Source organism: Desarmillaria tabescens, assembly GCF_030435595.1.
Source record: "Desarmillaria tabescens strain CCBAS 213 chromosome Unknown EV420scaffold_35, whole genome shotgun sequence".
In the NCBI taxonomy this organism is placed as follows: Eukaryota; Fungi; Basidiomycota; class Agaricomycetes; order Agaricales; family Physalacriaceae; genus Desarmillaria; species Desarmillaria tabescens.
Window position 1 is genome coordinate 415,130 of NW_026848334.1, and position 12,971 is coordinate 428,100.

The 12,971-nt window shown below is 48.3% G+C and overlaps 2 protein-coding genes across 2 annotated transcripts; one reads left to right on the plus strand and one right to left on the minus strand.

Annotated features, from left to right (window-relative positions):
- Nucleotides 1–282: 282 nt before the first annotated feature.
- Nucleotides 283–2,403, minus strand: EV420DRAFT_1750348 (uncharacterized protein). Its single transcript, XM_060480324.1, has 6 exons — nt 2,318–2,403; nt 2,096–2,262; nt 1,551–2,037; nt 1,324–1,523; nt 1,023–1,290; nt 283–960 (listed from the first exon to the last, which is right to left on the minus strand). The coding sequence occupies exons 1-6, from the start codon at nt 2,364–2,366 to the stop codon at nt 758–760; spliced, it is 1,374 nt and encodes a 457-aa protein (XP_060327433.1). The 5' UTR covers nt 2,367–2,403; the 3' UTR covers nt 283–757.
- Nucleotides 2,404–7,253: 4,850 nt separating this feature from the next.
- EV420DRAFT_1562399 (glycosyltransferase family 2 protein) lies at nt 7,254–12,558 on the plus strand. The gene is made up of 6 exons (XM_060473897.1): nt 7,254–7,862; nt 7,916–8,194; nt 8,244–8,829; nt 8,881–10,325; nt 10,385–11,252; nt 11,311–12,558. The coding sequence occupies exons 1-6, from the start codon at nt 7,475–7,477 to the stop codon at nt 12,059–12,061; spliced, it is 4,317 nt and encodes a 1,438-aa protein (XP_060327434.1). The 5' UTR covers nt 7,254–7,474; the 3' UTR covers nt 12,062–12,558.
- The last annotated feature ends 413 nt before the right edge of the window (nt 12,559–12,971 follow it).

Genomic DNA, 12,971 nt, shown 5'->3' on the forward strand with positions numbered 1-12,971 from the left:
TTAAGTTTTGTCTTGGAAGCCGATCATCATGATACTGATCGACGCCATTGCTGCTCTACTAAGTACTGTTGAGCATGGCGAGCGTTAACCGCAAGCCACGGACTATATTTAGATTACCGGTACATACCTGATTAGTCTATTTTTTTCATCGCGGCATCTCAGCGTTCAACCAACGTCTTCACGCTGAGATGTACGTGTATACTCATTATATTTCTATTATACTATTGCTAATCGTACCTATAGATATACTTGATACTCATACATATCTTATAGAATCTTTTTCCCTCTCGCAACCGTGCCTTCCCTTCGCGTACACCTCGGTCCACTGCTCAAGAAGTACTACTCATTTTTGATGGCACTATAGAGAAAGTTCGGTGCGCTAGTGGAAGAGGTCATATCATTATAAGAGACATAATAAGTATACTACAAGAGTTGTCTTTCCCTTACGTGGTAGTGAAACAGCCTACTACATCAGGGTAACCGTTTTTGCTTCCCATAGAAATGGGTTAGTTTGTGCTCCGAGCATCTACTCATGCAGAGAGTGTCATACAATGGAGCTCGTGAATGATATTGTTGATTCCGCCGAGAAGATCTTGCTTTTCTCTTGCTGACACCCTTTTTTTCACACCTACGTCAATTTGCAGACCTACCGCCAACCTGAGATATATCAATCGATCGAAGCTGAGCGATTTCTAACAACAAAAGTCATAGATACAAGTCCATGGTGGCATAACGACTCCGCGAGATGGTTGTTCCACTATATTCCAGGCTCCTGCATCACAACTTGAGATTCAAGGACCTCCCTTGGCAGCGCAAAACCGCCCTTGTATCTCAAATACCGTCTTTGGTCTTTCACCAAAGGCACATTCCACAGTCCATGCCGTAGATCTGCCTCAAAATTCTGAAACGCCACTACCCGCGTCTCACAAGCTCCTATCGATCCCAAGCAAAGCGCAGAGCCTGTAATATCATCATTTTCGTTGCTTGATCTCCACAGTATGCAGCGAGAAATGTCATCAGACCGGGCTCCCAAGTGTACTGTGTGGCTACCGCCTGTACCGGAACTGCCATCGGCCTGTCTCCTGAACGATAACTTGCCGCGAAGAGTGGACAGCCAAGCCGAAGCGCGGCGTCAAAGGTGGGCTCAAAGCCGGAGATGATGGGCAACCCTGGAGGGGCAGTAATTTCCGGTAGTGATATATCTGTGATTAACGGCAAGTCATGTCGATATCCGAAAGGATATGTAAACACTAGGGAAGGTGAGTCATAGCATTTGGTTACTTTGCCGACCTATGATCAATTTCAGTGCGCGATTTAAAGTACACGAAGAAGCCCTGCCTTCTGACTTGCTGCGTACACCTCCTTTCCCAGTGGAGAGCTATCTCCGACTAATTGAGTCAACGCCCAAGACATGGGTCGCCAATCACATAGTGCACGGCAAGTCTTTGTTGACGCGATGCAGTATTTGATCCTCAGAAACGTGTCGCGTACGATGTCGAATAGTATCTGTTGCATCGGGACATCTGTAAATGAGGTGTATAAAGGCATACCACGAGGAGCATAAACAAAGGAATGCGTGTTAGTCGTTATCGCATCGGATACAGTGTCCTTGTCTGCCCCGAATCCGAATCGGCTCCCAATGCGTAGCCCACTGGTAGACCCGATTTCTGTGTCAGTGTGCCAACGTCGCCCAGTACCAGCCTCGTCAGCGGAAGGTTTGATATCCTGGATGGTTTCAATTTGAGAGCGCAATCCCCCTATTTTCATTGGCCATCCATAACGTGCTCTAACCTCATCACAGTCGTTCCACTGGTGTACGAGGAGACTAATGACACCGTACACGTACACCCGCACACCGATTATGTTAGGCCACCATTTCCTGATCACAGATATGTCCGCGTCTGATAATGGGACACGGGGATTCAGATCTCGTCGTATTAGTGCCAGTGGATCCTCTATGGGACGGTAGCGGCCTGACAGCTCTTCCCGTGTGCCCGTGGGCGGGGGGGTTGTGTCGGAAAAGATGGACCTCTCGACCTGCGACGAAGAGATTGGCTAGTAAGAATGCGTTCCTTCGTGCGAACGCGGGTTGGACCATCCAGACAGATTCCCTGAGACTCGATGGGTTGCAGTAAACGAAAACAAAGTCTGCATCTTCGAAGGCGGGATGATAACTCCTGATGTACTGCTCGTTTTCTTCTGTAACTTGTTGGATATTTTTAGCAATATGTCGTTTGGTTTCATCAGCTTCCTCAGGAAGACCTGTGCGGTTATAATCTGAGTATCTCCATTCAAAGCTGTGAAATGTAACTCTCACGAGGGATCAGTGGCCAGTCTTCGCTGGCATAGGCGCTTCTCCCAAACATAACGTAGCAGTGACGGGGGGATAGTGGTAAGGCAGGGTTCAGGTGACTTCGGTTTACCCCGCAGATGCTATTTAATAGAGGGCGAGGCTGAAATGAGAAGTCCGGTACACTGTCCGACCGGCTATCCGGGACCGGTTGTCCGGGCGCAACGAAAATATTAATTCTTACTGGTGTTGGCTTATCTCGCCCATCATCTTTTGCGGTATTCACCTATTTTGTAGTGCAAAGCGACGTATCAGAGGGCTTTGGACCAGCCTAAGAAATGGGCAAGAAGTGGGAATAGGTGTGATGCCGCCGGCACCACATTGGACAATCGGCATCCGGAGTGCTCTCAAGTAGTGTTGCCGCGACTCAGCTAGACTCGGCTCGGCTAGACTTATGCCGACTTTGGTAATTGTTATGAGCCGAGTCGGCTTGAGTCGGTAATCATTGTGTCGGCTAAGCTAAGCTTCGGCTCAAGTCGGCTTGAGCTCAGACTAATGATCTAAAAAGGAAGTCACTGGGTTAAGACGCACTTTCGAAGGCGAGAGGGCTTGTAAATCCTTTAGAATCAACATCTGGTGATACATAGGAACTCAGCTTGCAGCTATGTAAATATATCTTCAACACAGCTGTAAATTCCAGTCACTTCGCTTTTTTAGGAAGATCTTCGGCTTGACCTCGGCATCTGTAAGGGCATTGATGCTCAAACTTCAGTCCTCCGTTTTATGGTATTAATCAGCATCTTGGATGTGTAGTTGCCTTGATTCATGTTGGAATCTTATAGTACGCACCACAGGGCATGATTTTATGTGACCTAGGGGACAATAAAAGTCAAGAAAACACACTGGCCAAATTAGGCATCGTCGTCCAGCTAAAGCGACTCAAGCCCGGCTTTAGCCGGCTCCTATATGGGCTTGGGCCTAGAATGAGTCTGAGCCAATAGAGACTCAGGCTCGGCTTATTAAGACTCGGCTCACCGGCTCAAGCGACTTTAAGCCGAGCCGCGGCAACACTACTCTCAAGCATGAAAAATTCAATTTGAACAAGTGTAGGCATGTAATTCATGTATAAGTATTTTTTTTTTAAATTCTAGAGGTAATCCTGAGGTATAGCTTTTACTTGGAAACAACTTGGCGGAAGGACATGTAGCTGTGAAGTTCCCTTTACTTGCCCTTTTCGGAACTTGACAGCCAGGTTCCTTTCCCAAGAAACCGATATTCTTGTCTCTGATACATACACACAGAACGCGTAGCATACGTAGAAGTATGTTATTGTCCATCTAGACATTATTCCCCTACCCGGACAGGTCGCACTCGGACAGTGTCCCGGACTTCTCATTTCGGCCCCGTTCTGATTTAACTTTAGGTTTTGTTTTGGAAGCCGATCGTACCGATCCTCCAGCAATAGCACCGTTGCTGCTCAGTTAGTTGCTATTTAATAACTCCTGTAAGGCCCGCTCTGGGGCAAAGCCTGCTACGTTCGCTCCTCATGAAAGTATCCATTGTCCAAAAACTACCTCACTTATACACGATTGAACCTAAGAGTTGGAATCAGAGCCGATGCCATTGGTGATTGTGGGTGAATTGAATCAGTTAGTAAATAGTTATGATCAGGACTTCAAAAACTAACAGTAATAAGGGTGCTGCTCGAAAAAGCCTCGCTCGGTGGCGGCAGATGCCGCCACCAGCTCGCATTTTCTCTCAGAATCGCTGTTTGGAGAGCTGAATGGAAGTTCGGCCGAGCAACTCCGTGGAGAGCGTGATAGTAACATGAGTCACAGTAAACAAAGTGACAAACAAAGAAACTGCCACACCGAGAATCTGACTTTAACAGAAATTTATGTGTGGCACGCCGTTCAAATTTACCACACATAGAAAGTCCGATGACATTCGGCTCGGGGAGCTGTCAAAAACTCGGCTACCATCCATCCCCTATAAGACCTTCTACTAACGTAGCAGGAATATTTCCGGTCTGCTGCCAAAACTCTGCATCCCTGCGACGCCATCGTCTAGAGTACTAAAAGTTAGTTATAATGGTCAAAGGAAGGACAGAAACGTGCTTACCACGGCAGGGGAAAGGCATTATAGAGGTGATCACAGTTGCATCTTATCGAAGCTCGCGTTGTCTAGCTCTGCGGCATTTCGTTAGTATCTGCCGAAGAGAAAGCTATAATAGCGTACCTGGTAACATATCGTTGCCCCTACATGTGCTAGCATCAAGAACCTGCCCAGAACGTTCAACCTGAGGCGCATATATGCATCAGATTTTGGACGTACAATTGCATACAAGATAAGGAAACATTTCGGCATTGTTCAATGCGTCTTCCGGCAGATGTGGTGGTCAATTGGAAGCAATGATGCTAGAGCGATGTCGATGAGATCCCCGGGTCCATGGCAAACAATTCATCAGAGGCCCAAGGCGTCACAAGGATAAGGGACACGGATATCGTGTATGCTGTGAAAGATAAGTACCGATATGTTGCTACAGCGAAGCAGGCGTCGATGTCGTTGCAACGAAGTTGGCGGTCGACAATGGTGGTAGGGAGGAAAGAAGGTATTGTCAAAATTGCGTGACACTTTGCGCATTTAGTCCATCCGATTTGTCCGAGCCTCCGAGGAGAAGTCTGGTTTGAACTTTTTCGAAATCGATGGGTTGGAGTGTACGTGCACTCGGTTTATTCATTAGGCCAAAATAAAGAACAATAGAAATTTTTTTCCAAGGTTTGGGGGAGTTAGGTTTTGAAGTAAATTTGAAAGTTTCAGACGAGTTTCCAAGGAGTTTTGCAGTGGCGAGCTAACGAAAAGTCTAAAATAAATTGAAAATAACCGAAATGAACAGAAAGAATCAATATAGATCGAGAGTAACAGAAGCAAATACAGGCGCTATTCACTGGGGCTCAGAGTTCGAGCTATTACTCAAGTGGTCAAGTGGTCAAGTTTAAAGAGAGAAAGTCACTTAATGTCGTCATGCCCTCGAGGCCTCATCCCCAGTCAAAAGTCTGGAGGCCTGGGTCGATATCCACGGGTGCTGGTCGATCCATCGATGCCTGTGGACATGCAGAGGTCTTGGTGGATGCCCTTGGACGAGCATACTCTCCAACTGTCACATATTTATGACCTTTGAGAAATTTGGGCGACAGTCGACAAGTGCTGGTAAACTTGCCAACCATTTTTGAGTATATGCATGCAGGCAAGTGATAATGCGGGGCTAGTGCTCCCGGCAAAGTCCGAACACACTATCCCTTTTACCATCACGACCATCGCCCGGCATATTGATGTTTCCTGCTGCGCTACCATTCCTGCTGAATACCGTCGCCTCTTAGTTCATTTGCAGTGTTTACATGGCCTAGATGCTGCCGACGGCATCCAGCTCATCGAAACGGTGCTGTCGATCCGGAAAGGCACCAAGGCAACCGCATATAATCAGCATCTTCATTCGTAGTTGACGGTGATGAGGAGATTGGGCGTGATTTAGTTGAAGGAGATGGTGAGTCTGCTTATATCCCTCACCCTTTCGTTGTCTTATTCTCCATTACGCTGCATTAGGTTGACTTCATGGCCGTCGGCGGTGCTATATATTCACGCCATCTCTTCCATTTCGCTTTTTCTAGGTGCAAAGTTATCACCCTTTTGCCTGGTATTGATTGACTTACAGGTGCGAACTTTGGTGCCCGCCAACTCCAGGCTGCTACACATGACGCACTTTCGTTGGCCGCGCCCTTTCCCGCCTTGGATGCGGTATGTTAAAGCTCTAGATTACGGGTATCTGCTTACAGTCATTCAGGTTGGCTCTTAAGACTACTCCCATGGTAGCACTCGACCAGAATTATGTATGCACCATGTTGCCGGTTGGCGAGGTGAGAGGCAAGGGATGGGTATGTGGTGGAACGGGAGTTCGATAGGTGGTGGACGTCTGGACCTTTAGCTAGCCGCTATAGCTAATGTATATAGGTAGCAAGCAAATGAATACGTGTCTATTGATTCCTATCGACGTACAACGATGCACACCGACAATAATCTATGAGCATCGAAGGATATCCATAGATAGCGATCGCAAAACCATGGGATACCCCATTCTTAGCTAGCTACGGGTTTCCATTGATTTATCAACTGATATACACTGTCATCGACTCAAACCCACGGACTTTTGACTGGGCCTCATCGTGTAAGAGACATGATACCGCAGAAGTTGTCCTTCCCTTTCACGGTAATGAAACACGTACAGCATATCCGGAGACTACTCTCGGAGTCTGGGATTAGATACTCACCTTTCTACTTATAGGATACCTGTACCAGTAGCCCGTCGGAGGCATCGTGCTGCGTGACCCTGATTACAGGGGATCTTCTTTGAACCATCAACAATCTCCGTTCTAGCGGCGATAACGACGTCGACGCGCAAATCTACTCTTGGCTACGAACGCATGACTTGCAGGAAATCTATAAGTAGTATCAGGTTCTTTCTACCCAGTGCCCCTAGCTCATTGGAAGCGTCGTACCTGCAAATTGGATCCGGAGAAGCACAGGTATTTTAGATTTGGGTCACCTTGCAGATTCTGTCATACGAAGATACGTGAATACCGGCATGAGTGTCGGGTCGGAGTTGGTGTGCTAGTGAGAGGAATTGGACTCCCAAGGTATAACGACAGCCTGAGTATGTTGTCAGTTCACACACGGTGTCGACGGTACCGGTAGAACGGAACTTCCGCTTTTTGTTTCCCATGGCAATGGGCGAGTTTTTCCCCCGAACAAGTGCAACGTAAACATGAACGAAGGGGAACGTAGTGATTGAAGGCTGCGGAACATTGATAAGTTACGCCATGAAGAAAGTTCCAGCATCCAGGGTTTGTTTAGGATATACTGACCTCTTACAATGAAAACAATTGCTACAAGTTCACCATTCGGCTGTCGTGATGGGAAGATTCCTTTTCTAGCCCAGTTACTGACCAAAAAGCACCGGCAAAAATTTCATGACAAAAGTTACCACATTGAGACACTCCAGGACTCCTCGTCGTCTCCGTCATTTGTCACTGTGTCAGACCTTACATCGCCCTGCTGTGGCTCACTCTCTTAACGCACCCCGTTCATTGTCTTACACAGCCTGCTCGAGGCTGGAATTAACCCTCGAGCATGGAATTCCCTACCCAGCGACGACCGCCACGTTCAGCTCGTCCTGGCCAACACAACTCCCAGGACCAACCCCAACGACCACAATTCTTGCCCTCAGAAGGCTCTAGAGGCAACGTATCCTTTCAAAATGTCGAGCAGGGCGACCGCAATAGCCCACTGGACCAACATCGCCAGCGTACGATCCCATCGGCATACCAGAACAACCAGCTTTCGCCGGACGTAGAGTCATTGGACTACGGTGCGGACGCCGCGAGGGTGGGAAGGAAAAAGAGCCTTGTGAGGCCTGACCGTGAAAAGATAGAACCTGGACATAGGCAGTGGCATTACCGGAGCCATGTCGCCCAGCTAGAAGAAGAGGGGACCGGTAGGATGGGCGTTATACCCTCAAGTAAGTGTAAATTTTTGTCGAGTCCTTTCCTTGTCTCAACCGCCTCGGTTCAGCAACGGGGAATTACCCTCAGACGAATTTACGGAGAGGAAAATCGATTCTTGGTCGCGACGAGGATGTGCACGAGTCTGGACTTTCGCTGTTCAAGCGCGGCACGACGCTGCGTCGTAAACGACAGGTTACTTCACCTTCACAGTCGCCGATGCTTCCGCAAGAAAAGAAAAAGTCGGGGTGCCTAGGCGACTTTGCGCCTGGTCCCAAGGGACCATGGATGGTTTACTGCTACTTGTTGAACGTGCTGGATCCCTACTCCTCTAATGCGAGCCTGCGGTGTGTTTCTCTCTATATACATCCAGACTTGTGTTCTTATTCAGTAATCAGGTCTGCGGAGTCCCGAACAGCAACGTGCATGGAGGGAGAAGATGGGATTGATTGGCATTATCATGATCCTCATGGCAGGTGTTGGTTACCTGACTTTCGGATTCACCGAGTCTGTCTGCGGTACACCGGCAAATCGATACCACGGCGGTGCCATCGGAGACTCGTTCATCGGCAAGGGCTCCATCACCATTCACGGCTACGATTACGACGTTTCCAAGTTCAAGCATCCCGCAGTGGGCACCTTCAACGGCCAGACGAACATCCTTGATGATTGGCAGGGCCTGGCGGGTAACGATGCGTCGTTCTTGTTCCAAACCGTGAACGAGAAGTGTCTTAACATCATCACCAAGGCATCATCATCCAGCATCACCGGAAGCGGCAACAATCTTGACTGGTATTTCCCTTGCAACGTTTTCAACCAGGACGGCTCGTCGGGTGTCAATCTCACGGCTTACGAGGAATCGACAAATTGTCATGCGAATTCGACCGCTCGTTCGGAATTCAAATCGATGACGCCCCAGGGCGAGGTCTATTTCACATGGGATGATGTTCGCAGTACAAGTCGAAATCTTGCAATATACGAACAGTGAGCCTTTTTTTACGCACGATATGAAACCGTTACTGAATAGCCAACTAGGAACGTCCTTGATCTCAACCTTCTTAACTGGCTCAGCGGGGCGCAAGTACAATACCCGTCACTCTTCAACGAGATGAAGACAGCCAACGGTACATACAACGGCCGGGACCTCACCATGATGTTCATGCGCACGAAGCAAGAAGATATTGGTCACTGCTTACAGGATCTCGTCACCATTGGCTTTATCGATACCAATAGCATCGGTTGTGTTGCATCCGATGTCGTTCTCTACCTTTCGCTCATTTTCATTGTTGGAGTCGTCGCCATTCGTTTTGGCATGGCGGTATTGTTTCAGTGGTTCTTCTCGTGGAGATTGGGTAACTTCCCGCGGGAAACGTATGAGCAGCGCATGCAGCGATCGCAGGAAATTGAAAATTGGAGTAATGACATCTATCGGGCCGCTCCCAGTGAGTATCGACCCAACGTCAGCAAGCATGGTCTCCGGGGCAACAAGAAGGGCTTCCTGCCCAGTACTTCGCGCTTCACACCTGCTGAGAATACGCTCAAAGGTGGTGGTCGCCCTACGACAGCGTATGGCATGCTGGACTCCTCGTCGGCTTCGAATTACAAGAGGTCGGTGTATGCGCCGTCTGTGAAGGGCTTCGGCAAGTCTCCGCCGGATTCGCCGAGTTACCGTCAATCGAAAAGCGTGGTCTCATTGGGCGACCGTGGCACGTTCGTTGAAAGTCCGTGTCCGTTCCCTCTCCATAACGTCGTTCCTCAGCCCCCTCATGACTATGAACCGTTCAATTTCCCTCTGGCGCATACCATATGTCTGGTCACGGCTTACTCGGAGTCCGTAGAGGGTCTCCGCACGACCTTGGATTCTTTGGCCACGACGGATTATCCGAACAGTCATAAGCTAATTTTGGTCATCGCTGATGGGATGGTCAAGGGTGATGGGAATGATAAGACGACTCCGGAAATTTGTTTGTCCATGATGAAGGAACTTGTCATCGCCGCGGACGATGTCGAGCCACATTCCTATGTCGCTATCGCTGACGGACACAAGAAGCATAACATGGCCAAGGTGTATGCTGGGTTCTATGACTACGACGACGCCACTATCGAGAGGTCGAAGCAGCAGCGAGTCCCTATGGTCTTAGTCGCCAAGTGCGGTAATCCTTTGGAGGCCAATGAGGCTAAACCGGGTAATCGTGGAAAGCGGGACAGTCAAATCGTGTTGATGGCATTCATGCAGAAGGTCATGTTCGACGAACGGATGACTACCTTTGAGTACGAGTTCTTTAACTCGATTTGGAGGGTAACGGGTGTCAGTCCGGATCGATATGAGCTTGTGCTTTGTGTCGATGCCGATACGAAGGTCTTCCCGGATTCGTTGACGCGTATGGTATCCTGCATGGTTTGCGATGAGGAGATTATGGGTTTGTGTGGCGAGACCAAGATCGCGAACAAGGCCGAGACTTTTGTGACCATGATGCAAGGTATGCCTTCGTTCTGATCTTCTATTCCATAATGATGGCTGATTAGGTTTTTTGTTTAGTGTTCGAGTACTACATTTCTCATCATTTGACCAAGGCTTTCGAGTCGATGTTTGGCGGTGTCACTTGTCTGCCGGGTTGTTTCAGTATGTACAGGATCAAGGCACCCAAAGGCGATTCAGGCTATTGGGTACCGATCTTGGCTAATCCGGATATCGTGGAACACTACTCTGAGAACGTCGTCGACACGCTGCACAAGAAGAATCTTCTGCTTTTGGGAGAGGATCGGTATCTTACTACGCTCATGCTCAAGACTTTCCCCAAACGTAAAAACATGTTCTGTCCTCAGGCGGTCTGCAAGACCGTGGTCCCCGATACTTTCCGTATCCTGCTCTCACAGCGTCGTCGATGGATCAATTCGACGATTCATAACCTGGCCGAGTTGGTTTTGGTCCGGGATTTGTGCGGTACATTCTGTTTCTCGATGCAGTTTGTCGTTGGTATGGAATTGGCCGGTACGCTTGTGCTCCCCGCTGCCATCGCATTCACGCTCTATCTCATTATCGTGTCCATCATCCCGGGAGGCACGAATACGACCATTCCGCTTATTCTACTCGCCATCGTGCTCGGTATTCCTGGTCTTCTGATCGTCATCACGTCTCGCAAGATTGCGTACCTCGGTTGGATGTTGGTATACCTGCTATCCTTACCCGTCTGGAACGGTATTCTCCCCGCGTATGCGTTTTGGCATTTCGATGACTTCTCTTGGGGTCAGACCCGGAAAGTCGCCGGTGATAAATCGGGGGCTCATGGAGATAAAGAGGGAGAGTTCGATTCGACGCATATTGTGATGAAGAGATGGGCCGAGTTTGAGCGGGAACGTCGATGGAAGAGTGGGACGCAGTCGAGGGATTCTACGTATGAGAAGAGGTATGCTAAATGTTTCCTTCTGCTAAGGGTATTTGTTGATTCTTTCCTTCTTTCACAGAACGGACAGCAATCGATACTCTCTTGCTTCGAATTCGGACACCTTCCATCCTCCCTCTGCGACATATGATACGAGCACGATGGAGTCTGCCGCTTTTTCACCACGACAGCGTCATGACAGCAATACCCTCCTCATGCTTCCTGCGCCTCTTGCTGTAAACCGTGCGCCAATGTCATCTGCATCGTCGGTCGGCATGTCACGTTCTAGTGAAGATAACCTCTATTCAGACACAGGAAATTCTGCTTCCAATCTTCGGCTTGTTCCCAGTCCACAATCTGTTGACCAGTACAGTGATTCGTACGAGTCGAGCAATACTTCAACAGGAGTCAACCCTAAGCGCTATTCCACGCCGCCTCCGCCTCCTTCGGCTGAGTCACGATATGAATCTCCTGTTCCTCGTCAAGCCACGCAGAGTATGAACATCCGGAGCAATACCTCTTCAGTAGAAGGGGCAAGCGGGAGCGGAAATCCATTCTATACCCAGACGACGTCTCCCATATCCTACGACGATCACTATTCAGCAGTGGATTCTGACGATATACCTAGTGGATACCGGAATGCTGGTCGGGGCGGAGTACGACTGACTGACAGCGGGCCTGTTCCTGGGCCTGAAGGTGTCCGTCGTGTGTCAAGACCTGTTGGCCGACGACCTTCGTCCCAAGCGCCTCAGAACCGGTATTCACGAAACTCTACGGTGTTCAGTCTCCCGCCTGGTGCTGCGGCTCCTCAGCACAATTATGGGAACAATTAACGCGCAACGCATGCATTGATATCCACTTTTTTGTTCTTTATTTCACGGACACACTTTCTCTCCCTCTCTTTCCCTTTTGTTTGGTCTGTCATAGGATGTTTCTTCTCTTGTTTAAGTAACGACTTTGTCTTTTTCTCGTGGACGTGATCTTGCATGCTTATGATACCTGACGTTTTCCATCCATCATTATCATCACCACACCATCCCCTCCGTTCCATCATAGCATACATGTAATAACTGAATGACTTTCTTTTTAAGAAACGAGACGTTGTAGATTTTCTGCAATTTAATGGCCACGAGATTATGGAATTGTGGTCAGGGTTGGGGTGATGGCTGATGAACAGGTCCTTTTTTCGGAAACAAGGCGCGAGTAAGTATTCATCAATTCTGAAAATGCTCTGACTTTTCTTTCCCTTTGCGTGGTGAAAAATGGGATACGAAAATAGTCAAAAACGTGTTTTATTTTTTGCTCCTTTTTCGTATGAAGGAAACGCTGCTTACGAATTATTTTTCCTTTGTTCTTGCCATGGGAAATACTTTTCTGTCCCGTTTTTTTGGGGCTATCACCCGGAGTGCGGAGATGATCTCATCTTTCAGCTTGTTTTTCTGGGCTCACTTTTTTACGATTGGAAAAACAAATGAAATGGCGCAACGTTTTGAGATCTCATTCTTCCGATGGGAAAAGGTACCTTTCTCCAATTCAGTCACTCGTCTTCACGTTCAAGGATCGACCCTGAGAGTCAGATTTGAAAATAGATTCTCGTTATTTAAGATTGAAGACTTCTTGGCTTCTTTCACTTTGTTCGAGTAAAATCGGGTGCTTGTGGTAGATAGTAATAATACGAGCAATAGAGGTGTCACATTTTAGACAGGAAATTTGTCGTTCGACAGTCGGTGCGAGTCGAGAGTC

Bases quoted from the DNA above. Each gene is read 5' to 3' on its own strand.
- EV420DRAFT_1750348 (XM_060480324.1), bottom strand. From the start codon at position 2,366: ATGTTTGGGAGAAGCGCCTATGCCAGCGAAGACTGGCCACTGATCCCT. The intron at 1,524-1,550 runs GTATGCCTTTAT...CCTCATTTACAG, and splicing joins CTTTGTTTATGCTCCTCGTG to ATGTCCCGATGCAACAGATA. The intron at 1,291-1,323 runs GTACTTTAAATC...AATTGATCATAG, and splicing joins AGAAGGCAGGGCTTCTTCGT to GTCGGCAAAGTAACCAAATG.
- EV420DRAFT_1562399 (XM_060473897.1), top strand. From the start codon at position 7,475: ATGGAATTCCCTACCCAGCGACGACCGCCACGTTCAGCTCGTCCTGGC. The intron at 7,863-7,915 runs GTAAGTGTAAAT...GCCTCGGTTCAG, and splicing joins GATGGGCGTTATACCCTCAA to CAACGGGGAATTACCCTCAG. The intron at 8,830-8,880 runs GTGAGCCTTTTT...ATAGCCAACTAG, and splicing joins AATCTTGCAATATACGAACA to GAACGTCCTTGATCTCAACC.